This window comes from Jaculus jaculus (assembly GCF_020740685.1).
Source record: "Jaculus jaculus isolate mJacJac1 chromosome Y unlocalized genomic scaffold, mJacJac1.mat.Y.cur SUPER_Y_unloc_2, whole genome shotgun sequence".
NCBI lineage: Eukaryota > Metazoa > Chordata > Mammalia > Rodentia > Dipodidae > Jaculus > Jaculus jaculus.
Window position 1 is genome coordinate 1,404,897 of NW_025423387.1, and position 27,273 is coordinate 1,432,169.

At 39.8% G+C, this 27,273-nt stretch overlaps 1 protein-coding gene across 1 annotated transcript; it reads left to right on the plus strand.

Annotated features, from left to right (window-relative positions):
- The first annotated feature begins 1,832 nt into the window (after positions 1-1,832).
- On the plus strand, positions 1,833-26,279 carry LOC123457196 (gametocyte-specific factor 1-like). The gene is made up of 9 exons (XM_045141197.1): positions 1,833-1,881; positions 3,609-3,652; positions 7,537-7,637; positions 17,172-17,298; positions 17,914-17,997; positions 18,445-18,511; positions 22,520-22,602; positions 24,271-24,304; positions 26,243-26,279. Coding segments are annotated over exons 2-8 (480 nt in total). The 5' UTR covers positions 1,833-1,881; positions 3,609-3,651; the 3' UTR covers positions 24,288-24,304; positions 26,243-26,279.
- The last annotated feature ends 994 nt before the right edge of the window (positions 26,280-27,273 follow it).

Genomic DNA, 27,273 nt, shown 5'->3' on the forward strand with positions numbered 1-27,273 from the left:
GCTGCAGATGCAAACTACAAACAATAAAAAACTGAACATATTGGGGGACATCTATTAAAACTACCACAGAAGGTCATCATATTTTGACTCAACTCATGTGGACCCCAATAATTCTGCATCAATGATATTGCAATAAATTCAGAAGTTAAGATCCTATAATATCATTTTAAACAATTTCTTATAATGTGAAATGACTAGGCAAAAACATTACCTTTTTCTAAAAATGCTTTAAGTGATAAACATGCAGTGAATGTTTTGCTCTTAGAAATTTTTTAAGTCTGAAAAAGCATTTAGCAGCTTCCTTCTCCTCAGGCCATCTAGGTCAAAGAAAAGTCATGGTCAATACAAACAGTGCCTAGTCAGTCAGTGGTTCTTGGCTGGCTACACTTTAGAATCATCTAAGTGGGTTTAAGAAAATAATGTTGGTCCTTCCTGATTAACTTGTTTGGGAAGGACACATGGCCTTGTACATCTTATGCATGCCCCAAACCTGACTAAGACCGAATCTCCTCCTCCTCATCTCCCAACCACACCCATTTCTTCACTGAGTTTTTAGTTGGTGTGTTTGGTTGACTTGTTTACTTTGCATGGAGAAGGACCTTGCTATGTTTTGTCAAATGTTTTTACTTATTTATATGATAGAAAGAAACAGTATTAGTTAGCTAGTTACTTAGTTGGTGCAATAGGGCTTCTTACTTCTGCACTTCAACTCCAGACAAATGCTCCCCTTTGTGTTTTTGGCTTGTTACTTTAGAGCACTCGGGAATTAAAGGCAGCCCTTCGGCCTTCGCAATCTAGCACTTTCAACTACTTGATCATCTCTGCAGCCAGCCTAGTTGCGCTTGTGGGTGGCTTTCTTGAGATGTGTCTCACTCTTTAGCTCAAGCTGTCCTGAATCTATGTATTCTAGTCTGGCCTCAAAGGCTTCACAATCATCCTGCCTCAACTTCCCAAATGTAGGTACTTCCATGGTGTTGCCAATGCCCCTGGCTCTTTTTAGGGTCTCAATGTGAAGCACGCTGTCTTCTTGAAGGATTGCCACTTTACAAACTATGCTTAAAAAAAAAACAAAACTGTTCCACTCCCAAGATTTTTTGCAGTAAGGCTGTATTATTTTTGTTTGACAATGGGTGCTGTCAAGTCATCTTTAGGAGTAGTCTTAGCCAGTGAAGTGTTAGAAATTCCAAAATTTAATCACCTAGAGTCACCATCTAAACTTCTTATTCTGCTTTGAAGTTCAAATTTATCATTCTGTCTTTACAAAGACTTTATTACCACACAACATAATGTGTGCTCATACTTTTCTTGTTCGTGTTTAAGTTTGGAAGGATATAACTCCCTTCTCTCCCTCATGCCATTGCAGGTCATTTGACACCCAGTTGCTTTCTTCCATGGGGGAATTTACATTCTCTAGCACTTCCTGGGTATACCTGAGTTGACTGGCATTTAATCATCAATGCACCTTTTTTGTCAGTATATGCTTTCTTATACAGGGCCTTTGTGGAACCAGATGGAACTGAAAGTTCTGATCTTGCATCGTTCAGTTCCCTACTGCTGAGGGCCCCACGCACGACCGCTGCGGCTTCACCTCGTAGAGGACCGCGCCCGAAGGCCTCACACGTGACGACGGCCGCACGCGGACCCAGCGAGGAAGGGGCTGGCGCCGTGGGTGCCCGCCGCGCTGCACGGGGCCCAGCCTGTGGGAGCTGGCACGCGTCACAGGACGAGCCACGGAACGCGCGCGCGCCTTTGTGTCGCCGCCGGAAGTGGGCGTTGCTGACGACGCGCGTGGCCGTGGCCGTTTCCTTGGCGGTGGCCGTGGCCGTGGCGGTGGCGGTGGCTGCGGGCGGAGTCGCCTGTGGTCCGAGCGCCTGCACTGAGGTAAGAAAGGCCCTGGCGTCTTAGCCAGGGCAGCGCCTCCACAGAGCTCACCTTCCGGGGCCCTTCCTCCTCTCGCTCTTCCCTTTTCCTGCCCTGCTCTTCAGGCCGGGCCTGTGAAGGCCGCTCTCTCCGGCGCTCAGACCGTTGGCGGCCAGCGCTCGCCGCTCCGACACCTCTCGCACCTGTTTCCAGTGTGTTCTAGGGAACCCTCTGCCCCGCCTGCCCGTATTGGCTCCCATCGCTGGCCCCTGCCTGCGTTGGAAAAGGGGGTTTCTCTCCTCGGTGTTGGCTGTAGGGAAGGGAATCCTCACCCGAGGGAGGCCTCCAGCCCCCTTAAGAGGTCACAGAGCAGCCTCACGCTCCGCTTCTTCCCGTCATGGCCGCCTGAGGGAAACCTCCTGCTAACCCTCAGGACGGGGCACGTTGTTCATGGGACACTGCGCTCTCACGACGCCAGGCTCTCAATGCTGTGGTCACTGGGAATACAATGACTCTCACTGATCGTTATGCCAATCCAGTGGTCACTACAGCGAGGTACCAGACTCCAACTATCACTTCTATTTCTAAGCAACTTTAAGTCCTGTTATTATTGCCATAGAATAGGAGAGAAGTGCCTTGCAGTTGTGTGAGGAGCCAAAGGAAACCTTGCCTAAATTAATAGACAGGACCTGAACACAAAACACCATTCCAGAAGATTCCTAGGTGACTGGTTTCAGACAGCGGTAGCTTTGCCCCCCCCCCAAGTTCATTTAATAACTTAAGGTGAAGGAGACGTCTAGTAGAAAAGATTGAAACTTATTTAGCACCCAGCAGTGTTAGATCAGAGGAACAAAAGTGCCCTGCCCTTTCGGTAATATTTTTTTAAGAACTGGGAGGAAGAGCGCAACACCTTATATTTTTCATCCAAATATGTAATTAATAGTATTGTATCTTTACTGGCCTTCTCTACTGTTAAATATTATCAAAACCTAACACTACGTCAAAAACAGGCTTTTGCAGTAACCCTTAAAATAGACTGAAAGGTTGTCACTGAAGCTAGCACATGTACATGACTTAACTATCACTAGGCCTAGATTTCGTTACACTAGTATGAATTAGGAGTGGGTGATAAAATGCTTCAAACTGCAAATAATGATATAATAAAGGGAAATATGTTTGGACATCACTAAGGGTTTCCTTTGATGAACATGTGCCAGGCTCCTGCACCAAGTAGTGCTGAAGAAGGACACAGCCCACTGGTTCCTCCCAAGGGGTTGAGGAGGAGGTTGAGTGTGGACGGCTCAGAACCTCTCCTAGTCACTGGAGAAAAAGCACACTGAGTGGCTGGGGAGTCTTGTCCAAGCAGGATCTCACTTTACTGTTACAGGCAGTTGCCTATATAGTGTTGAGAAGGTGTGTGGGGGATTCTAGGATGGGGGGGGAGAGGTAAGGGCCAGTAGCATACTGTGACTTTTGAGATAATTGGTTCTGAGCACGGGGCGGGTACTCTTGACTCCCTATGCAGAAGTAGCAGGCCAGAGGCCATTTGGCACCCTGCTGAGTCATAGCTGGCCAGAGGTAGATACCAAACTAACTTGGCTTAGAAAGTTCAACTAGGCCTCACCCCCGGGCTTTTCAAGGCCCAAGTAACATGTGTGTCTTAGTTCAACAACGTACTAAAGTTGTTCTGGCTATCATTTGATACATTTCACTGCTAATCCATTAAAACATGCCTTTTCCTTCCCTAGCATTTGCTGTGAGAGTTTTGCTGTCAGCATTGAAGGCAATTACAGTATGTATTACATCTGATTTTAAACATATAAATTGTTTATATGTATTTGATGTTTGTTTTGTTTGCTTTTCGTTGTAAAAAGTTCAAGTGTCACTCTGAATTTGAATGGAAGAAAAGGTCTGCATGGTATTCATGTATATATATGATCAAACTTGATATAATATATGTTATTGTGTATCATTACATATGACACCACCACCCTTTATTCATGGTCGATCTCATCAGAGATAAGGTACGTGAAATTTAAGTCATTAAAGAGGTATCAAGGGCAGGTGTGCTATTATATACATGCACACCAAACTCTGGGGAGACTGAGGCAAGAGGATTAGAAATTTGAGGGCAGGCTGAGGAACATATCAAGATTCTGTTTCAAAAACAAAAACAAAATAAAGTCAATATTACAAGCTTACTGGCAGATTACATATGAGTACAACTCTCACTGCTATCCTTATAATCGCCTTCAGGGAGATGTTGATAGATACTGAAATAACTCAAAATTCACAAATTCAGGGCTGGTGAGATGGCTTAGCGGTACAAGCACTTGATTTCAAACTCTAAGGACCCATGTTCACTTCCTCAGTACCCACATATGCCAGAGGCACCAGGGGAAATTAATTTGTTGCTCATTTACAGTGGGTAGAATACCTGCCATGCCCTTTCTCTCTCTCTCCTTTCCCCTTACCCCCACCCCCAATCAATCCTTGTACTCAGAAGGTAATATAGGATGAAGACTGTGAGTTCCCGGCTATATCATATATTCTAGGTCTAAGTGTGTTAGAGCTTGATTCTACCTTGAATAGTAAAACAAGAACAACAACAACAACAACAACAACAAAAAATCTTTGAAGCCAGGAAAGTAGACTGCTAAGTGCTCACCCCAAAGAGATTAACCAAGTGCTTTCTAAGGCTCAGGAAACATTCATTCTAGAAGAGTTGAAAGAATATCATAGCCATAGTGTAGGAAGTATATTTTGTCATATTGTCTATACACATTCACACACACATGCACACACACACATACACCACAGAGAGAGAGAGTGACAGAGAGAGACAGAGAGATAGAGAAGAAAGGGAGGAAACAGGTACATTCATGTTCCCACAGTGAAAGCTGGTAATTCCTCTGAAGTGGGGGATTAGTGCAATGAAGTGGAAGAGAGGGAGCATATCCGTATATACCCTTGGACATAGGACCAGTATGCAAGATATTCATACACCACAGTTCTCAGCTTATAAAATATGCGTAAGGCACTGGACATAACTTTCTTGTACAATTTTTGCCTAGCATGCTTAATGTTGCCTTAATTCCTAGCAACTAAATAAGTGGTATGTTTTTTCACCTAGAAAAGGAGATTAGAGTTTAACTACATTACCAAGAACCAACACTAAAACTTTCTGGTAGTTCTCTGACCTATGCCCCTATATAGGCAGTTACATATAAAGTGTGTGACTCATACGTTTTGTCCAGTGTACCAGTTGTTGACATGGTCTAACATTCAGTAGTAATGGGAGGGATTAAATGAATGGAAACAACATAATTTGATCGGTAAATGTTCCCTGTGTATTCTGACACTACAATACACTACAAAAATGGAAATGATTGCTGGTTATATAGTAGTCATAGTGTAGGAAGTATATTTTGTGATGTTGTCTATACACCCCCCCACACACACACACACACAGACAGAGAAGTGGGGGAAGGATAACTTGTACATTCATGATCCTACAGTGAAGGCTGGTAACTCCACTGAAGAAGGGGATTAGTGCAATGAAGTAGAAGAGAGGGGGTATAACAGTATATACCCTTGGACATAGGGCCAGTGTTCTCAGTTTATAAAATAAACTGATGCTGGACTGGTAACATGGATTACCAGTGAAGGCATTAACTTGAGTAGCCTATTGACCTTGGATCAATTTTCCTGACCCACGTAGGTGAGATGCACAAGGAGGCACATGCATCTAGAATTTGCATGCAGTGCCGGAAGTCCCTAGCACACCCATTCTACCCATTTATCTGCTCCTCTCACTCTCTCTCAAATAAGTGAAATAATAATTAAAATATATAGCAAAAGAAGAATTTTTCTTGAATCATAAGCTCTCCAATCCCCTAGGACTTTTTCCCTTCCTATTCATTCTGGTCTTCAAGTCATTTCCTTGATAATTTGCCTCAGGATTATGGTTACCAATTAATCCCATGCTTACTACTCTTCCAGCAAATGTATCTTTTCCATTTCCACACTGAGTTCTGCTCTCCATTTCAGGTTCCTGATTTATATACTTTTTACCAAATGTGAATTGTTTATCTTACTTTTTTCCTTGTCTTCATAGGTGGTAGGAGTATTTTGCTAGTTTGCCACCTGTCCTCACAGAGAGTGTGCTTAACCATTTAATTTACCACCATTCACAAAGTTTAACTTGTAAGGTTCAGCCTGTTAACCTTATGTATATTAATGACAGTTTCAATAATATGGTATAGGTTAGTGCCTCTTCCCCCCCAAGCCCCCCCAACACACAACAGTCCTTTCTGTGTGCTGTTGTTTTAGACTTAGGAGGTTCTCTCTATTGTTTTTGTTTTGTCTTATTGTAATTTCATCACTTTTGAAGATACTTTCTTTTTCTTTAGACAGTTTGGTAGGGATTAAAGAACTTTTTTCTCCATTGAAGTCCAAATGTGGAAAGGAAACTTACCTATCTGTTTAAAGGAATGGGATCATTTATGAGTTACCTAGGGTAACCAGCAATACTTATAGGAGTAAGTTAAAACAGAAATTTTAAAAAGTCTATGCACTAATACATCTGATCTTTTATAGAATGTAGGTGACACAGAGAGTTGTGTATTGCATTTGTTCATGTCATAAATTCCTTGTAATAGGAATGCTTAATTATCCTCACCTTTTTCTGGGACCAGTTGGATTGGGGAGTGTTTGCAAGGGGAGTGGGCCAAAGTGGACAGAGTGGCACACTAGTAGCAATTCAAATGTTAACTTGGCGGTTGGAAATGGTAGTTGGAGTGGCTATAGAACTTAAATGATCCTAATTATCATGTTTTGAAAATAAAGGAATGATGTTTAATTTACACTTATCATTAAGTAAAGGTAGTCAGCAGAAAGTACTATGAAACAGTAACTGAAACTTCACTGATACCCACTCCTGATTCTCCTGAGCTTGTTTTCTTTCAATGATAGCCCAGAGGATTTTTTTAAAAATTAGAATTGGGAATTATTTTTAAATTATTTATGTACACAGTGTCTATAAAGTCATGTTGATGATATTGTCAGCCTGCTCCCTCTTCTCCCTGATTTACAGATACTCTCCTCTTAGCACGTTATGGGTCGTGCATTGTAGGGTTAGCCATCAGTAATGGGTAAGAGTCAAGGTCTCTGTACATAATGATCCAACATGTGGCTCTAATATTCTTTCAGCCCCCTCTTGTGCACATTTTCTTTAGCCATGTTGGCTAAAATCTGCTTCAGTGATGAAATCCTGGGAGCCTCAACTCCTACCATACCAGATATCTAGAGACACAATATGTTATTCTTATTGTTACATTTTCATTATTTATGTTTGGTTTTTCTCAGTTTCTATTTCCCTAGGAAGTTGTTATTCTAGTTCAGGAAGACCTGGAACTCCCTATCTAGCTCAGGATCCCTTGAGCTAAAATGATCCTCCTTCCTTGGCTTCCAGAGTACTGCAATTAACAGCATGCCTCACCACTATAAATATTTTCATTTGCAATTTTTAAATCACCCTTTATTTCAATGTTATGTTTTATTTAGACTTATTATTTTGTATAGATTTTATTGAAAATTCCAACAGGCCCATAATGGGGTAATCGCATAAGGTTCTACTCTGCTTTATACTTAACTGTGCTTCCCTCTCTCTGTCAGTGGAATCTCCAGACCCCGAGAGACTATTACAGTGCCCTTATGATAAAAAGCACCGCATCAGGGCCTGCAGGTTTCCCTATCACCTTATCAAGTGCAAAAAGGTAGGCTAACTTTTTGTTTGTAATTCATCCTCTCATTACATTTGAAGTGCTTCACATGTCTAGATTTTAGATGGTATGGAGGCATATGTCTTTAATCTGGGCACTTAGAAGTGTCACTGTGTGTACAGGGACAGCACGTCCCTGGAGATGCCCTATCCTGAATTGTTAAAAGGTCAAACACAAACAAAAAAAGGAGACATCTGTAAAGTACAAGTAATTTTAACTTAAATGATTTCTTTCTTCCCACTTCCTGGCCTTATTTCTCTTTTACTGCTCCTTTCCTCCCTTTCTCCCTGCCCTCCTTCATTTACTTATGAGTGTGGTTTAGTTTATATGCAAACCAGAGCATCTGGCCACTGCAGCAGGTCTCCAGACATATGTGTCTGGCTTATCATAGGTACTGAGGAATCAAAGCTAGGCTGTCAGGGTTTGCAAGAAAGTATCTTTAACTGCTGCTCCATCTTCCCAGCCCCAAACGGAAATGTTTAAATGAGTGTCAAAGTGGTTCGGTGAGTCTATTTTTGTTAAATACCAACACTTAGAGAAAGGGAATACATCAGTATTTTCTCTTTGGTTTTCTTCCCTCAACTGGTGGCAGTCACATCCTTTAAAAACAGTGTCTCTCAAGTAATCTTTTGTACGTATTTCTATTTGAGATGGGAAAGAATGGGCATGTCATAGCCTTTGTCACCTGCCTCCCAGGTTGGTCTAAAACTCACAGTGTTTCTCCAGCTTTGGCCTTGTGAGTGGTGGAATGTAAGGCATGTGTCACCACACCTAGCAACCTTAGTTTGAGCCAGGATTTCTCACTGAACCTGTAGATCTTAGAGTGAATTAAACTCAGTGGATAATATGCCCTAGGATCTCTTCTCTCCACCTCCCAATCTGTGGGATCATGTGCCATCATTTTCCTCTTACTAAAATGTTGGTCATCCATACAAGATAATATATTTTCATCAAATCCACTCAACCATTACCCTCTGTTTTCCTGTCCCATTTTCACTTTTCCCTGGTCTCTTCCCAAATAAACAGACTTCTGCTTTCAGAAGAGAGAGAATGGATATGATGGGCAGGCCAGGGCTCCAGCCATTTCCAGTTGTCTTTAGATGCATGGAGGGGGGAGGTTGTAGGAGGGGAGGAGGGAGGGAGGGAGGAAGAGAGGGGTAGAGGGAGAGAGAGAGTGTGTTGATGAATTTAATTTGTGTTCCTTTTAATTTGTGTTACTCACGATATGAGCATGAGTGAGAAGCTTTTTTGCAGCGTAGGGTCAAGGAGTAGGTGGCCAAAACCACATCTTTCATGTGGTTTTTTTTTTTTTTTTTTTTTTTTCCGATGTAGGGTCTTGCTCTAGCCCAAGCTGACCTGGAATTCACTATGGCGTCTCAGGGTGGTCTCAAACTCATGGCACTCCTCCTACCTTTGCCTCCCAAGTGCTGTGGTTAAAGGTGTGTGCCACCATACTGGGCTTGTTAGTGCATTTTTAATTGCTGGTACATTTGCCAAAATATTTGGTTGATAATAGTAATTTTTTTGGTTTTAGTTTAATACAGGAATATTTTCCTATAAGCTATTCCTATCATCTGAATTTTCTGTTTACTTTAGATAACTAATGCAAATATCAAATTGTTGAAAGTCTCTTTACATTACTGAAAAAAGTATTCGTGCATTAATCTAAAAAATAATCAGTCTTCTATATCCTCTGTAGCCAGCTACATTATTTTATTATTTTATTTTTATTAGCTTTTTATTCAGCAAATGCAGGCAGTATGGTATCATTACTGGGCTCATCCGTGACCTACCCCTTCCCCATTGGCCCCTCTTTTTAAGGTATATGGGTCATGCATTGTGGAGTTAGCCCATAGTTATTGGTACAATAAATGTCTGCATATCATGACCCAACATGTGGCTCTGACATTCTTTCTGCCCCCTCTTCTGCAAAATTTCCCTGAGCCATGTTGGGTTCATTTTTGTCTGCTTCAGTGATGAGCTGTTGGGGGCTTCTGGGGCTCTGGCTCTCTGATCTGGTAGGAGTTGATTTTTCCCCCTTGTTCTGGTATCTGATTCATCAGGAAAACAGCACCCTTGCTAGTTTCACCAATTTCAGCAGGGGCCCTCTTGAGGTATGATGGGGTGGCTCTGTACTTAGAATCGGCATCTTTCTGAAAAAGAGAAGTAGATTCTCCAGTGGAACGTAAGTTAGCTCCAGGACAAATGAATAACCCTTACTTTTTTAATATATCGTTTAATAGGTTTAGGTAATCTTGTAGCCCATGATTGATGGTACCTTGATATTGGAGAGAGGGCTTATGTTTGGATATGATTCTGACTTGTTTGCGAGCTCCAGCTATGTGTCCCATACCACTGAGGGGATCAGTTAGCCAAATTAAGAACAGCTGATTCCCCACCATGGCTGTATGCCACTATTGCAGTTGTGTGTGCATCACGACAGGTTGCTTGTTGCTAAGTAGGTTGCACCATGAGTTGGTTGGACAGGTATTGGTCATTTCCCCAAGTCGCCCATGTAGCACCTACTGGCACAAGATAAGCTGATGTCTGGGGACTGGCTCTCTCCTGGCTTCCAGCCATGCCGTTCCATTTTACGTGTCAGGTACATATGGTGTCTTCAACAATAGGGTCTTACAACTAACCTTTGGTGGGTCATCAAGTACTCCAACAGGAATCTGTCTGTCTTTTAGGAAACCTTGTAAGTTTCTCTGATCAAAAGCTCATTGTGGATGATAGCCCCATGCTGGTACTGGGAGTTACAGTTCAGTGCCCACTAAGAAAATAAGGAAAAGTATAACTAATATACAAGATTTAGAGAGGAGTGGGGGTAGAGAGAGATAAGGAGGGAAGATGTAGAAGGTTTAGGTTAGAGTTGATACTACCCTCTCCAGTGTCTTGTGGTTCAGGTGTTTCCTGTAAGGGCCTGGTCTGACTTTTTGGAAGTAGAATTTTATGGTACCATTGCCGTTTGGTTCCAGATTACTGTTTTCCACCCTTTAATACCCTCCCCATCCTCCCTATCCATCCTATTGTCTAGTCCATGAGGTGCTTGCTGGATATGTAAGGTATCTTGGGTAGATTCAGGTTAGGTGCTGTAGGTGAGTGAAACTATGTGGCCATTTTTTTTCTGTGATTGGGTAAGTTCACTGAGAATGATCAGTTGCAGGTTTAACCATTTTCCTCAAATTTAATGTCATTCTTTTCTTACTGCTATATAGAATTCCATTGTGTAATATACCACATCTTAGTTATCCATTCTTCTGGTATGGACATCTGGATTGATTCCAGCTCTTAGCTATTACGATTTGAACCACTACAAACATAGTTGAGCAAATCTCTCTGGCCGGTGGTTGGAAGGTTTTAGGGTAGATGCCCAGTAAGGGAATAACTAGGTCTGTTGGTATCTCTATAGTCAACTTTTTCAGGAGTCTCCATATTGCTTTCCAGAGTGGTTGTACCATCCTACATTCCCACCAACAGTGTATGAGTGTTCCTACTTCTCCACATCCTTGCCAGAATTTATTTTTGTTTGATTTTTTGATGTTTACTATCCTTATTTGGGTAAATTGGAATCTCATGGTTGTTTTAATCTGCATTTCTGGGAGGATTAGGGATGATGAACATTTTCTTAACTGTGTGTTTGCCATTTGTGTATCTTCCTTTGTGAATTGCCTGTTTAACTCTGTGTCCCATTTTGTGAGTGGGGTGTTTGACTTCTTATGGTTTAGATTCTTTAGTTCTTTGAGATTCTAGAGATTAGGCCTCTATCAGTTGAATAACCCGCAAATATTTTCTCCCATTCTCTGGGTAATCTATTGGTTTGCTTATTGTATGCTTGTCTGTAAAGAAACTCTTCAGCTTCATATGATTCCATTGGTTGAGTGAGTTTTTAAGGTCATGAGCTATTGGGGTTTTGTTCAGGAAGTCTTTTTCCATTCCTATGTCATGGAAAGTACTTTCTAAATTTTCTTCCAGTAGTATTCGAGTTTCTGGTCTTATATTGAGGTCTTTGATCCATTTGGATTTAAGTGTAGTGCAGGGTGAAATGTGTGGATCACGTTTCAGTTTCCTGCATGATTATCCAGTTTGTGCAGCACCATTTGTTGATGATAGTGTCTTTTTTGCAGCCTATATTGTTTGGGCCTTTGTCAAATATCAAGTAGCTAGAGTTGTTTGACCCAAAGCCCAGGTCCTGAAGTCTATTCCCTTGGTCTATACTCCTGTCTTTTTTTTTTTTTTTTTGCCAGTACCATGAAGTTATTATTACTATGGTTTTGTAATATAGCTTTAGATTAGGAATGATGATGCCACCAGAGGCATTTCTTTTGCTGAGGATATGTTTGGATATGCGAGGCCTTCTGACTCTCCATATGAACATTGAGATCATCTATCTCTGTGAAGAACACTGTAAGGATTTTAGTGGGAATTGCATTAAATGTATATATTGCCTTGGTAGGATTGTCATCTGCACAATGTTAATTTTCCCTATCTAGGATCATGGGAAGTCTTTCCATTTTCTCAAGTCCTCCTCAATTTCTTTTTTGAGGTTTTTCATTGTATAGATCTTTCACTTCCTTGATTAATGTTATTCCAAGTTATTTTATTTATTTTATTTTGTTTTTTGTTGCTATTGAAAATGGGACTTATTTCTTATTTCTTTCTCTGTATCTCTGTCATTTGCATGTAGAAATTCCACTGGTTTTGTGTATTGATTTTGTAACCTGCTACTTTGCTATAGGAGTTAATCACCTTCAGGAGTTTTGGGATGGAGTCTCTTGAGTCTCTTAAATATACAACCATGTCATCAGCGAATAGAGCTAACTTAACATCTTCCTTACAAATTGTATCCCTTCTCTTTCTTTGTCCTGTGTTATTGCTTTAGCTAGGACTTCCAGTACTATATTGAAAAGCAGGGGTGAGAGAGGACAGCCCTGTCTTTTTCCTGATCATAATGGGTATTCCTCCAGTCTCTCTCCATTATGTATATTTGGGCCTTCAGAGCTTTGTATATTGCCTTTATTATGTTAAGACCTGAAACAACCATGCCAGTTCTCTCCAATGTTTTGATCATGAAATGATGTTGTATCTTGTCAAAGGCCTTTTCTGCATCTATCAAAATGATCATGTGGTTTTTAATGTTTAATCTTGTTTATGTGGTGTAATACATTGAAAGATGTATGTTGAACTACCCTTGTATTCCTGGAATGAATCCCACTTAGTCAAGTTGGATAATGCTTTTGATGCATTGTTGGATTCGGTTTGCAAGGATTTTGTTCAGTATCTTTGTATCTAAGTTCATTAGGGAAATAGGCCATTAGTTTTCTTTTCTTGTGGCATCTCTGCCTCGTTTTGGAATTAGGGTGATACCAGCTTCATAAATGGAGTTGGGTGCTTTACCTGTTCTTCAATTGTGTGACACAGTTTTAGGAAGATTGGTTTGAGTTCTTCCATGAAGGTTTGATAGAATTCAGCTGAGAAGCCATCTGGTCCTGGACTCTTCTTTTTGGGGAGGTTTTTTTTTTTTTTAATTACTTTTTCAATGTCCATGAGTGTGATGGGATCATTGTGGTGATTAATACGCTATGAGTTTAGCTTTGATAGATTGTATGTATCCACAAATTTATCCATGCCCTTCACATTACCCAGTTTTGTGGTGTAGAGGTTTTTTTTTTTTTAATTTTTTGTTTATTTTTACGTATTCATTTGAGAAAAACAGACAGACAGAGAAAGAGGCAGATAGAGAGAGAGAGATAGAATGGGCACGCTAGGGCTTCCAACCACTGCAAACATCTGGGGTTTGTTTGCGGTGTAGATGTTTTTGAAATAAGTTCTGATGATTCTCCCAATTTCACTTATGTCTGTTGTGATCTCTCCTTTTTCATTTTGAATTTTGTTAATTTGAAGCTTATCCTTTTTTTGCTTGGTCAAATTGGCCAGGGGTTTGTCAACCTTATTTATTGTTTCAAAGAACTAGATCTTTTTTTTTTTTTTTGTCAATTATCTTAATTTTTTCCTTGGTTTCCAATTCATTAATTTCTGCTCTAATTTTAATCATTTCTTTCTGTGTGGAGCTCTATGGATTGGACTTTGCATGTTTTTCTGGTGCCTTTATGTGGATGGTTAGGTTATTGATTTGGGATCTTTCTGTCTTTTTTATGAAGGCGTTGAGTGCTATCAACTTTCCCCTGAGGACCCTCTTCATTGTGTCCCATAAGTTTTTGTATGATGTATTCTCATTGTCATTCAATTCCAGGAATTTTCCAATTTCATTTTTTATTTCATCCACCATCCATTTGTTGTTTAAAAGCATGCTGTTAAGTTTCCAGGTGCCATTGGGATTCTTGATTGGTCTTTTGTTGTTGATTTCTAGCAATATAGTATTGTGATCTGATATCATGCATGGAATTATGTCAATCTTCCTAAGTATGTGGAGGCCCTCTTTGTGACCCAGTATATGGTCTATTTAAGAAGAATGTTCCATGGGCTGCTAAGAAGAATGTGTAGTCTGTGGATTTGGGATAGAAAGTTCTGTAGATGTCCGTTAGGTCTAAGTGCTCTATGGTTTTGTTGAGCTTTCTTACATCCCTGTTGAGTTTCTGTTTGGATGATCTGTCTATTACTGATAATGGTGTGTTGAAGTCCCCAGCTATGATGGTGTTGGTGGTTATTTCTGTTTTATTGTCAAGTAGGTTTTGTTTTATGAACTGTGGTGCCCTGGTGTTTGGTGCATACATATTTATGATTCTAATATCCTCTTGAGGGATCATTCCCTTGATGAGTAGGAAGTAGCCTTCTTTGTCTTTTTTGATTATTTTGGTTTGAAGTCTATTTTATCTGATATTAATATAGCAACACCTCCTTGTTTCTTATTCCCATTTGCTTGGAATATTGTCTTCCACCCCTTTACCCTGAGGACATGTCTGTCTTTAGTGGTGAGGTGGGTTTCTTGAAGGCAACAGATTGAGGGGACTAATTTTTTGATCCATCCTGTCAGCTTGTGTCTCTTGATGGGTGAATTAAGGCCATTAATATTTAGGGTGATGACTGTGAGATTTGATTTGATCCCTGCCATATTGTGATGGTAGATGTGTGTTGGTGTTTTCATGGCCTTAGAATTTTTTTTTTTGTGCTTACTCTGGGTTTGGTGGTTGTGATCTGGTTCTTGTAGGCATTTGAGTTTGGTTTTCATTTCTTCTTTGTGGAGAATTTCCTGAAATACTCTTTGTATGTTTAGTTTTGTGTTCATATAATTGTAAAGCTGAGTTTTGTCACGGAAAGTTTTTCTTTCACCATCTGTTATGAGGGATACTTTTGCTGATAGAGTAGTTTGGGTTGGAATCCATAGGTTCTTATACATGGAGAGTTTCACTCCAGGCCTTTCTAGCTTTCAGGGATTCTATTGAGAAGTCTGAAGTAATTCTGATGGGGATACCTTTTAAATTAGTGTGTTGTTTTTCCCTAGCTGCTTTTAGGATTTTCTCTTTGGTGTCAATGTTTAGAGTCTTAATGATAATATGTCGTGATGAGTTTCTCCTTTGGTCCAGTCTGTATGGAGTTCTGTTGGATTCTTGTATCTTGATGGGCCTTTCTTTTAAGAGACTGGGGATGTTTTCTTCAATTATTTTGTTAAATAAGTTCCCCATGCCTTTTCTGAAATTCTTCTCCTTCTGGTATTCCCATGATTCTGATATTAGGACGCTTAAGTATATCCCACAATTCCCTCATGTTCTGTTCGCAGGAACTTTTGAACTCACTTAAGTTTTTGAACTCTTGAACCCATTCTTGCATCTTCTCTTCCAGATCAGAGTTACTCTCCTCCACTTGACTGACTCTGTTCTTGAGAGCCTCAACAGAGTCTTCGGACTTTTGGACTTGTTCAATTAAGATTGCATTTTCTACTACTTTTCTATGTATCATTTCCATCGCTCTGTCAAGCTCCCTTTTCACTTCATTTTCTGATTTTCTTGATGAATCTTGGAATTCATCCTTGCATTTCTGTATGTCTTTATTTACTATGGCCAGCTGATTTTTAAGGTCTTCTTTTTTTTCACTCTCCCTTAAACTCTTAACTCTCTTTGAACTCCTTTCAATCTCTTATCAATTTATTCTATCTTAGTGATGGTAGCATCCACACAATTATTGGTCCTTTGTTGCTTTCCTGCAAGTTCTATCAGTAGGTTGGTCATGGTTGCATTGCCCATAGCTTCAATTTTATGTTCGGATACTAATAACTCTTCTATGTTTTGGTTAGATGCATTCATTGTAGGACTGGGTGGTCTATCTGGGTTTTCTTGCATTTGATTTTTCATGTTATTCCTTTGCTCTGTGGCCTGCCCATGACAGTGTATGGCAGGTAGGTGGGTGGAATAGCCTAGGCTCTAGCAATGGGAATCTGAGGCAGACTGCAGGAGGTGCCAAGCAGCCTGGGCTTTGGCTCCCACTTGCCAAAGCTGTCTATCTACTACCTGACAAGGACGCCAAAGTTGCCTGAATTCTCAAGAGGCAATGTGCCAAGCTTGGAGGGGGACTAAGGTACCAAGCCCTGAATCAGCCCAAAATGTGGCTGAGAACACTGGGTCCTGGAAACAGTCTGTGCTTGTCCGCCACAGGAGAATATAGGATGGCAGCCGCCTGCAGACAGGTGTGTGTGGGGGGGTGCACCTTAGCTGGTAAAAGCGAGAGACACAGTCTGGGCTTGTGTGGCAGTTGCTGTGGGACTGGGCTTGCGGAACAGTAATGTGGGCAAGTGTGCAGAGCAGTTTAAGCTTCCGCAGGCAGGGATCGATTGGTATGCAATTGGAGCGCGCAGGAAGGCCCAGTGGCTGTGGGGGCGTGGAGCTTCAGCAGAGGGGCACGATGGCTATTAGGTGGTAGGGGTGATCTTTCCGGCCACAAGGGGATCCATGATTCTCTGTCCCCCCCAACACCCCTTCCTGTGCCCTCCCACTGACAAGAAGACCCAGAAAAGCCTTAATGTCTTGCCTTTCTTTACCTGGGATTTGCAGCACAGCTAGGTGGTCACCATCTTGGCTGGAAGTCCGGAGGCTACATTATAAATAGATATTTTCCTATAACATATACTACAATAACAAGAATAGTGCAGCTATGCATTTGTGTTGCTTTCTGGAGTTATGGTTCATCATGAATATCACCTTTTATAGACATGCACAGAACTTGACCATTACATGTTTTACTTTCTCAATGGCCCTTATGATACTAAGAAAAAATATTAGCAGATACACTTCAAATTGATTACTTACCTCTGTATAATCATAGAGATTTGTTGTTCATTTTGACAGTCGTTAGAAAGATACTTACATTTTGATGGTTTTGAAATATTTTTTTTTACATTCTTTGTATGAATAAATAGTTCCATCTTAATTTTCTATTAGGGATATACCAACTATAGTTGAGCTGCACATTTTTGGGGGAACCTGAGAGGAGTCAGTAGCCATAAAAGGCTGATATATTCTTCTTGGCTTCAAGAAAACTAAACAGTTAACTGATTCCTTCATTTTGATTCCACAGAATCATCCTGATGTTGCAAAACAACTGGCTACATGTCCATTCAATGCTCGTCACCTGGTTCCAAGGGCTGAACTCAGTCATCATATCTCAATATGTGATGACAGGTGTTGTATAGAGCAGGATGTGGGTAAGCCTGGCTAGTTCAAAGGTTCCACAACTACAACTGACTCATTCATGTGTACATTGTGCTATATTGTGAGCAGAATTCTGCTTTCATCTTTTAAAACACAGTATATTGTCTTATCTCCAAGATTTTTATAAGTTCGGTGATCAGACTGTTTTCCCTTCTAAACAGCCTGCTTCATATTCTTGGGGCTGGTTATGAGATAAGTTTGTAAAAGGCTTGACTGATATATGCACAAAGTTCCTATTTGATCCTCAGCATTAAATGAATCTGATGGGAACATATTTTCCTGTAATTACAGCACTCAGGGTGGAAGCAGGAGGACCAAGGAACTCGAGGTCATCCTTGGCTACACAGTGACCTTGACACTAGCCAGTACCAAATGCTGTCATCTCAATACATACATATATTTATTTCTATATCTAGGTATCTTAGCTGTATCAATGTCTATATGTTTTTTTATTGCCATGTATATGATGTTTGTCTTTGTTTCTGCTTCCTTTTCTTATCTTGCCAACTTTTGTTCTAACCATGTTTTTAACAAAACTGCCTTGTAAGGTGTAATACCTTTTGCACAATAACATGTCTCCCTTTATGTATAAATTTCTTGTCTTGCAGTCATCCCCACCAGGAACCCTGGAGAAGAAACTCTGCCTGAGAGCACATTGCTGCACCCTCCTTGTGATGAAGACTGGGATAAAGGTAAATGTCTCTACATCTTTTACATCAGCATATGTAAATCTCAAGCCATTTACCTAAGACAGAAGGAAAATTTTCTTTTTTCTTACCATACCATATTGTTCAAAAGCCTTACTAATTTTCATGGGCCCTCAGTTGAGCTCATTTGTGTCACTAACCAAACATGTAGAATAGCCTGTGCCTCTCAACTGGCAAAATCACTTCTTGACATATGCTTTCTCTTATAAATTCTATTTGATATATGTGTTTGATGTTATGAGGCAAAGGTAATATTATGTATTCTCAGCATTTATATCCTATAATTAAATTCCTACCTATATGTCACATGGGGGGGTAAATGATCAAGTTTTACTTGTATTACAAAATTAGAGGTTGTACTGATCATCTTACAATGAACTATAACTCTGTCTTATGTTGGTTGTCACAATGAATTTTTGCTTCCTTTGGCAGAATTGGCTGAAGAGAATAACACCACCCCGTTTATCTGGGGCACAACCAGGTTCTGTGACAATAAATGGTAAATGCATTGGTTTTCCTCTCTCCGGTACCTCCTAAACTCTATGTGTTCCATTACAAAAACAAAAGAAAGAAAGGAAAAATAAACAGAAACAAAGAAAGAATTAATGATAGAAAAAAAGGAAAGGGAAAGAATGGAAAGGCAAGAGAAAAGAAAGTCAAGATGTGAGGCAAATCAAGAGACCAGAGTCAAGGAAAGAAGCAAGAGGCAAGGCAAAAGGTTAGGCAAAATACCAGGAGAAACAAGAGGCAAGGAGAGGGAACTCAAGACTAGTGTACAGGCACAGCAAGGAAAGGCAAGAAGGAAGCATGGGAAGCAAGAGCCAAGGCAAGCTGAGGCAAGAGTCAAAGTGATGGAAGAGGAGAATTAATACAAGAGGGCAGGAAAGAGACAAAGCAAGGCTATAGTCAAGGTGTGGCCAGGCAAGAGTCCATTCCAGGAAAGGGGAAGATAAAGGAAGAGACAAAGCAAGGGGCAAGGGAGGCAAGGACAGCTGTGTGGCAAGGCAAGGTATGAGGTGAGACAACATAAGGCAAGGCAAATAAGAAACAATAGCAAGGCAAGAGCCCAGGCAAAGTATGTCCACTTAAGGCAAGAGGACAGGCAAGGCAAAGGAAGAGGCCACATAAGGGAAGAGAATAGGTAAGGCAAAGGGAAGGCTTGCCATGAATCATGGCCAGGAAAGAAGGAGCATAGGCAAAGTGCCAGGGCATGCTACAGTCCTGGCAAACAAGGTGAAAGGCAAGTCAAGAGGCAACGGCATGGCCTGGGAAGAGGTAAGCAAGGGAGGAGGAGAGGCCAGAAAAGGCAAGGGGCCAGGCAAGGCTGTTAGGCAGCATAGAAAGTGGCCAGGCAGGTGACAAGAGGACATATAAGAGACAAGAGGCCAGGAAGGTCCAGAGCCTAGGCATGAAAGGCCAGGGACCTCTATAGGCCAAGCAAGAAGGAAGGTTGTGTAGGAGTTTACGCAAGACAAGAGGCAGGTCAGGAAAGGCGAGATTGAAGGAAGGCAAGAGCGTAGATAGGCAAGAGATCATACAAGGAAGGAGGGTAGGCAAGGCAGTCAAGGCAAGGCATGGTAAAGCAAGTCAATAGGCCAGGCAAGACTACAAGTAAGGCAAGTAAAGAGGAAAGCAAGGCAAGAGAGAAGGTAAGGCACCAGGGAAAATAATGCTAGGCATGAGGCAAGATGAATAGGCATGCGTGGTAAGAGACAGTACAGGGAAAATAAGGCAAAGAAAAGGCAATGCTGCCCAACAGATAAGGCAAGGAGACGCAATGCCAATCAACAGACAAGGCAAAGGGAAAGGCCAGACAACAGGATATGCAACATGCCAGAGAAAGCAAGAGGTGAAGCAAACCAAGAGGCAAGTTTGCACAAGGCTAGCCCACTGAAGGGCACCACAAAGTTAGGGAAGAGGCAGAGTGATTCAAGATGCAAGTTAGGGAAAGGCTGCAGGCAAAGCAATTCAGGAGCATGTCAAAGCAAGAGCTAAGGCAAGGAAAGAGGCAATGCAAGGCAAGTGATAAGGCAGGGCATGTTAAGGCAAGACAAGAGGCAAGTCAAGGAACAAGGTAAGGGAGGATGTAACTCAAGGCAAGACATTCAGGGCATGACGGAAAAGGCAAGTTAAGGCATGGTAGCAGGTGAGGCAAGAGTGAAAGCAAGAAGCAAGTTAATACAAGAGGAAAATAAATAAAGAGGGAAGGCAACAAAGTGGCAATGCAACTCAGGACGCAAGGCAAGGCAAAGTCCACAATCTTTCCTTGTTGCTGGTGTTTCATTGGTTATATTCAACAGGTAATTTTAGTGGTATTTTTCCCTATTTCTTCTTTCATACACGATCATGGTATTGTTATTGATCAGTGAAAGCACAAAAATGTTACCTTATTGGGTTACAGAGGAGCAGTACTCCTTGTCATTCTTGGTTGTTTTCTTTTGTAAGTTCCTAGATTGTTTCTTTATTGGCAAATAGAATATGAGAGAATGGGAGCAGCAGGACTTCTTACCACTGCAAAAAATGTCTACAAACATGTGCTACTTTGTACATCTGGATTTATGTTATATGGGTGCTGAGGAATTGAACCTGGGAAAGCCAGCTAAGCAACCAAATGCCTTTAAATGTGCAGCCACCTGCCCATAACTGTAGCTGGTATGTTTGTGACTTTTTTTTTTTTAACCACATTTTCATTGTTGACCAAGTCTCACACAAAAACTAAAGAGAAGATAAAAGTGAAGCAGAGTTGTGATTCCCTGGCACTCATATGATTACCGATAGATACAGCCAGTGGTTTGCAGTCTAAGGGCTCAGGAGGTAAAGACAGGTTTCCTGGGCCAAAGTGAGGGCGAAGAACTCTGTGGTTTCAAGTGAAGTACCTTGGCAAAGTAAGTAAAGTGAAGAATCCTCAAGGAAGACACCAGTGCCATCCTCCTGTCTCCACACATGCACCCATAAAGGTTTGCACATCGTGTCTCCACAAAAATTCTGAAGCCATTCCACTTAAGTCATTTTTACTCCAGACACCCTGACTCTGTTAGAGGGGAGTCTTTACAATAGTTTGAGATTGGGAAGTCCAGTGTATTCATTGGGTAACAAAATGAATCATTACTCTTTATACTTACTTTTTATAAGAAGTTCAAACCTCAGATTTCTCATTTCCCAACATTAAACAGAAAAGAATAGTTCCAAAAAAAATTAAGACTTTATCTGGATTTGAAAAGAATCGAATAAAATTGCCTTTTTATAATCTTATTTTTTTTTCTTTTTCCTGTTTGTTTGCTTGTTTCCTTTTGTTTTACTGTGTAGAGTCTCATTCTATCCCAGACTGATAATGAAAGAATAGTCCCACATTGTTCTTGAACTCAGAGAGATTCTCCTACCTCTAACTCCTGAGTACTGGGATTTAAGACATGTACCACAATGTCTGGAAATAGTAGCTAGGCTTTTATCAACTTTCTTTATATTTTGTGAGGCATGGTCTCACTCTAGTATAGGCTGTCCTTGAATTCAGCTGTAGCACACTGTGGCCTAAAACATGGCAATGCACGCAGCTTCACCTTCCAAGTGTTGGGATTTATGGTGTGTGCTACCATGTACTCTTTGTATTTTATGTTCCCGAACATGAAATTCTAAATTTCTGTTTCAGGGTTACTGAAGTGAGTTGATAATTTTTATTTACTTATTTATTTATTTTGAGGTAAGTTCTTGTTCTAGCATAGGCTGACTTGGAATTAATTATGTAGTCTCAGTGTGGCCTGAAACTCTTGCTGATTATTCTGCTGCCTCCTCAGTGCTATGATTAAAAGTAAGTGCCACCATGACTGCCACTGTTGATAATTTTTAAGGGTATGCTATATTGCCAACAGCAATATAAAAAATCTGAAAGATGAATTCTAACAGTTACAAATGTAAATTTGCCTCAGTATTAAGAGGCTTATATCACCAGATTTTATATTGTATTTATTTGCCATGTATTGTATAGGTAGGGTGGGTTGAGGGGAGAGAAAGTGAGTATACATGGGCATTCCAGGGCCTCCATCCACTGAAAATGAACTCCAAATGCATGCATTATTAGATTCATCTGGTGATACGGGGTACTGGGTATTCAAATATGAGTCCTTACACTAGTGAAGAAAGAACCTTAGACAATTTTAATGCTTCTCTCGAGGCCTGATGTTTGGCATTTTTAATGTGAAGGTATATTATTTTCACAAATGGTGAGTTAATGATCATGCCACTCAACAAGGCAGTGGATGTCATTATTGTTAACCTTAATTTCTACAAAATGAAACTTCTTGGTCCCAAGCTAATGAGTATTCAGAATAGGGAACATTCCAGGGAAGTGGAAATAAAATTCAGGTTGCTTGAAATGGATTTTCATTTCAGATTAAAGAAGGTGGTCTTTCACTGAGATTAAAGTCACATTCTGCGAGATAATGTGGGCCTACCAGAAAAAATATTGATACGCTGACATAATGGTATTATTCTTCTTTGCTTGTTTATGTAGTCCTGCAAGCAACACAGCTATGGAACATAAAAGTAATCTGGCATCAGGCAAGCAAGTTCCAAAGACTCAGCCATGGAAAAACAGTAAGTAACATAGAGGCAAAATGCTTCAATACTGTTTCACTGCGTTGGCCACAGCAGAATGTAGGGTGCCTTGCTCCAGTCAAACATGCTGCATTTCGCAGCCAGGTCTCTCCACCCCAATATTACTGTGGTTACAAGTGCACATGACCACACCTAGATGTTTTCTTTGGATTCTGGTGACTTTAACTTGGGAGTTTCAGCCATCTGGTCTTGGCTGCCATGTCTACAGAGAAAGTACCTACATCAGTCAGCTTTCAAGCCCATGATACAAACTTTCTAGTGTTACTTTGACATCCAAATTCCCTTTAAATCTTTAGTATTACTTGAGCTAAATTTTGAGTGAATAGAAGATTGCCTTTAAACATCTCCTGTTTTATGTATTTTTATTTTCCAAAACAAAGAATTCACTAAATGAGATTCCAAAACAGGACTAGAGGAATGGCTTATTGGGGAAGAATGTTTTCACATAAGACCTGAAGGTCTGATTTTCCTTGAGTTCTGTATCCCAGCATTCACATAAATAGTTGGGTATATCCACCTGCAGGTGTAATCCAAGTCTTTCTGTGGAGTGGAGACTGAAGAATTGGTCAGGCTCCAATATTTTGTTAAATAAGTTCTCCATGCCTTTGGTCTGTATTTCTTCTCCTTCTGTTATTCCAGTGGTCCTAATATTAGGATGTTTAAGTGTATCCCTTAATTCCCTCATGTTCTGTTCACAGGAACTTTTGAACTTACTGAAATTTGTGGACTCTTGATCTGTTTCTTCCATCTTGTCTTCCAGATGAGAGTTTCTATCCTCCACTTGGCTGACTCTGTTCTTGAGAGCCTCTAGAGAGTTTTGGACTTGTTCAATTAAGTTTTCATTTTCTACTACTTTTCTATGTATAATTTCCATCCCTCTGCCAAGCTCACTTTTCACATCATTTTCTGATTTTCTTGATGATTCTTGGAATTCATCCTTGCATTTCTTTATGTCTTCATTTAGAATGGCCAGCTGGCTTTTAAGGTCTTGAGCCAGCTTGACTAAATATGGCAGTTTCTGTTTCTATGAGACTCCATTTGAAGAAGACAAGCAGAGCTGGGTGTGGTGGTGCACACCTTTAATCCCAGCACTCCGGAGGCAGAGATAGAAGGATTACCATGAGTTCAAGGCCACTCTGACTCCATAGTGAATTCCAGGTCAGCCTGGGCTAGGGTAAAATCTATCCCAAAAAACAAATAATAATAATAATAATAATAATAATAATAATAATAATAATAATAATAAAGTAGACCAGCAGGTGAATGGAAGACACCAAAAATTCTCTATGATCTGTGTGAATGTGCACAAGGCATGGCACGTACATACACCTCATACACATACTACCGACCTGACTTAATAGTGCCAGGAATGTTAGCATATGCCTGGAATTTTAGCACTTGGGAAGCTGATGCAGGAGGATCAGGAATTCAAGGCCCAACAATGCTTCTGTGTTACTGTCGCAAACGCTTGATAGGTAAAGAACTATTTTCCTTAAACTTCAAGTGGTATCCTTTCACTAATTTTGAATTTTTTGAAATGTTACAATATATACAATAAATAATTGGCAATCTGTGTTTTATACACATTGAGAGTGGAGTAACTTTCATTTGGCATGGTATGTTAATGTGGAACTTTTGTGTTCATAGGTGGATATGGACAGTAAATGAACATCTTTCACAAGTAAGTGTTTGACTTACATTTTGGTGCATCTTCAGATGCAAACTAGACTTAACTGGACCTGAAGCATTTTGATTCCAATTTTCTTTCAGATTATGATGCCAAATTAAACCTTGGGATATGTACTTTTTAAAGTATATAGCTTAAATTATGGCCTTCAACAGTAATGAACTAGCATTTAGTAGGTAAATTAGAATTGTAGCTGGATGGGTGTCTTATGGCTGTAATCTAGCACTTCTCCATTAGGCAGAGGTACGAATATTTCCATGAGTATGCGCGTGTCATGCAACCACACGCTGTCTTCTGAGTCAGGTTATGATTGAGTCAGACAGTCCCAGAAAAGAACAAACAGGAAGAGGCAGGAGAATGAAAGAGAGAAAGATGAAGGAAGGAGAGAGAGGGAGAAGACAGAAGGGAGAACAAAGAAGAAGGAAAGAAGAAGGAACAATATATGGATTATTGCTAGAAAAGGGTGAACTGTGAATTCCTTTCTGATATGCTTCCCTCAATGATTAGTGATCAGACACCATAGAATTCTATTTAGTTTCTTAAAGCACCTCTTACAATAAAATCCTAAAAGTTTCTCTATATAAAGTCAAGTATAGATGTTCATGCTTTGAGTTGAACTGTTTGCTCTTATACTATGAAAAGTTATTTTTCTATGAAAGTCATGAGGTGAAAGAAAGTTTGCCATTGTTTGGTACGAATTTTCTTTTTACTTCAGAGGTAGTATCTTACTGTGTACAGGGGCTTTGAACTAAAGATGTTAAAGCTAAAATGTCCCTGAGTACTGAGATTATATAGGGCTCCACTATATCCAGCAATTTTAAATCATCTTAATTAAAATAAATGAAGCATTTTTTGAAGAATTTTAACAGAATTCTCTAGCTGTTTGGAAGGATATAATAGAAGTATGATTTATTCCTTAAGGAGCAAGTATGAAAAACTATATGTTCAACAGTTAAAGCCACATCTTCACAAAGCTTTATATCCAGGGCTTGATGCCTCAGTACCTATATGACCTTATACATACATGGGTCCTGTGAATCTGGATTTCATTGTGGTAGCAGTAATCTGTTGCATGCCTTGATCTCTCTTTCTCTCTCTGTATTTGCAAATAAATAAACAAAAATAAAAGGCTGGTTGTGGTGATATAAAACTAATCTCAAAAGCAGGGATGTACAAGCAGGAGGGAAAAGGATTTGAAGATAATCTTTGGCTTTATACATTTGAGGACAGCCTAGTCCACAATAGATTCTCCCATACAGCTTTCAAAAAATTACATGCTGTGTGGGGAGAAAGCTCAGCAGTTAAAGGTTCTTGATGGCAACCTGCTCATCCAGGTTTAGTTCTTCAACAAAACACAGTAATTCAAATGTAAAAGTGGGCACAAGTAACTGCTTTTCATTTTCATTAGCAAGAAATGCTGGCATGCAACATACAAAGACAAAAGAACACAGATCCATGCACAAGGAAGCACAAACAAGCAGAAAAATGTAAATAAAGATTCATCTTTTCCATGGAATAGTCACTTTAAAAATTATATATAAGCAAACACATATAGATATAATTGCATTAATGAGAAAATAAGGCTACCCGATAAAAGAGTTACTAACATAAGTTGATTGGAATTAATATAGAATTGTTAAAAATACACAGTTCATAGGGTCATACCTCCTCACTTGTTGAAATTTGAAAAGACACAGTTTACCATAAGATGTGTACATTGATGGCTGCATAGATTTTAATTCAGTTAGCAAGGTTCATGTATTCAGTGGTAACAAAGAGGAAAAGTTTTGAAGCCTATTGGTATTCTTTCATTATCCATAATGGACACCCAATGCAGACATTTAGAAGTACCTGGGTTGTATATGTGTCTCAGATATGGCTGGTAATACTCAGTTAAAGGAAGTAAGAACTTTTTTTCTCATTTCCTTACAGATGCCAGAATCTAGAAGAATCTTCCTTATCCCTCCTATCCAAGGATTCTTACTTGCTTTATTCCAAGTTTAATGATATATAAAGTAAACTGCATGATTTTCAAGTTTAAAAGCATCTGCTCTTTTTTTTTCCCTCTCTATGTCTGTAATGCCAGAGTTGTTTGATCCCAAAATCCTCCTGAACATTGCTGAGTTAGACACGTTAACAGTTTAAATACCTACTGTGCAAAAATAAAAGGCCACACCATTCTAGTTACTGAACACATAGTGCTGTACTGTTATCATAAAGGATCTGGCTAGAGTAAACTGGTAACATAGGTTGAAACAAGTACCTGCATTTCTTTACTCTGGGAAACATGGACCAATATGTTTTAAGCAAGTACGACAATGAGACTTTTGTAGTGTGTTGTTGCATGCTTTTCACCCAAGCACAAGGGAGACAAAGTTATGAGGTACCTCCATGAGTTTCAGGCACAGTTCAGGACTACCAAGTGAGCCTCAGTCACCCTGGACTTGAATGAGACACTCAATCACCAAAAAGAAAACAAAAGTGAACCTTTTATGATCCATGCATGGATTCATGTACAGACTTTGAGATGGTGAAAGTGCTACATTCTTATGTGGATATCTTCCTGCCAGAATATTTTCAATATAGGATAACTAATAATATATATATATATATATATATATATATATATATATATATATATATATATATAATATAGGATAACATAGGATAATAATTTTATATTTATCTTTCCATGTTCCAGATGGAAATTATATTATATTATATTATTATATTATATTATATTAATTACAGGTTAATATATAATATATAATATGTAATATAATATATAAGATAAGATAATATAGGGTAATAATTTTATATTTATCTCTCCACATTCCAGATGGAAATTATAGTTGCTAGTGGGACCATGGAGATTTGCCCAGAATATAAATGCATTGGATGTAAAGTCTAATAAGTAGGTTGAGATTCACACCAAACTTAATAAAACCAGATTTTGTAGAGCT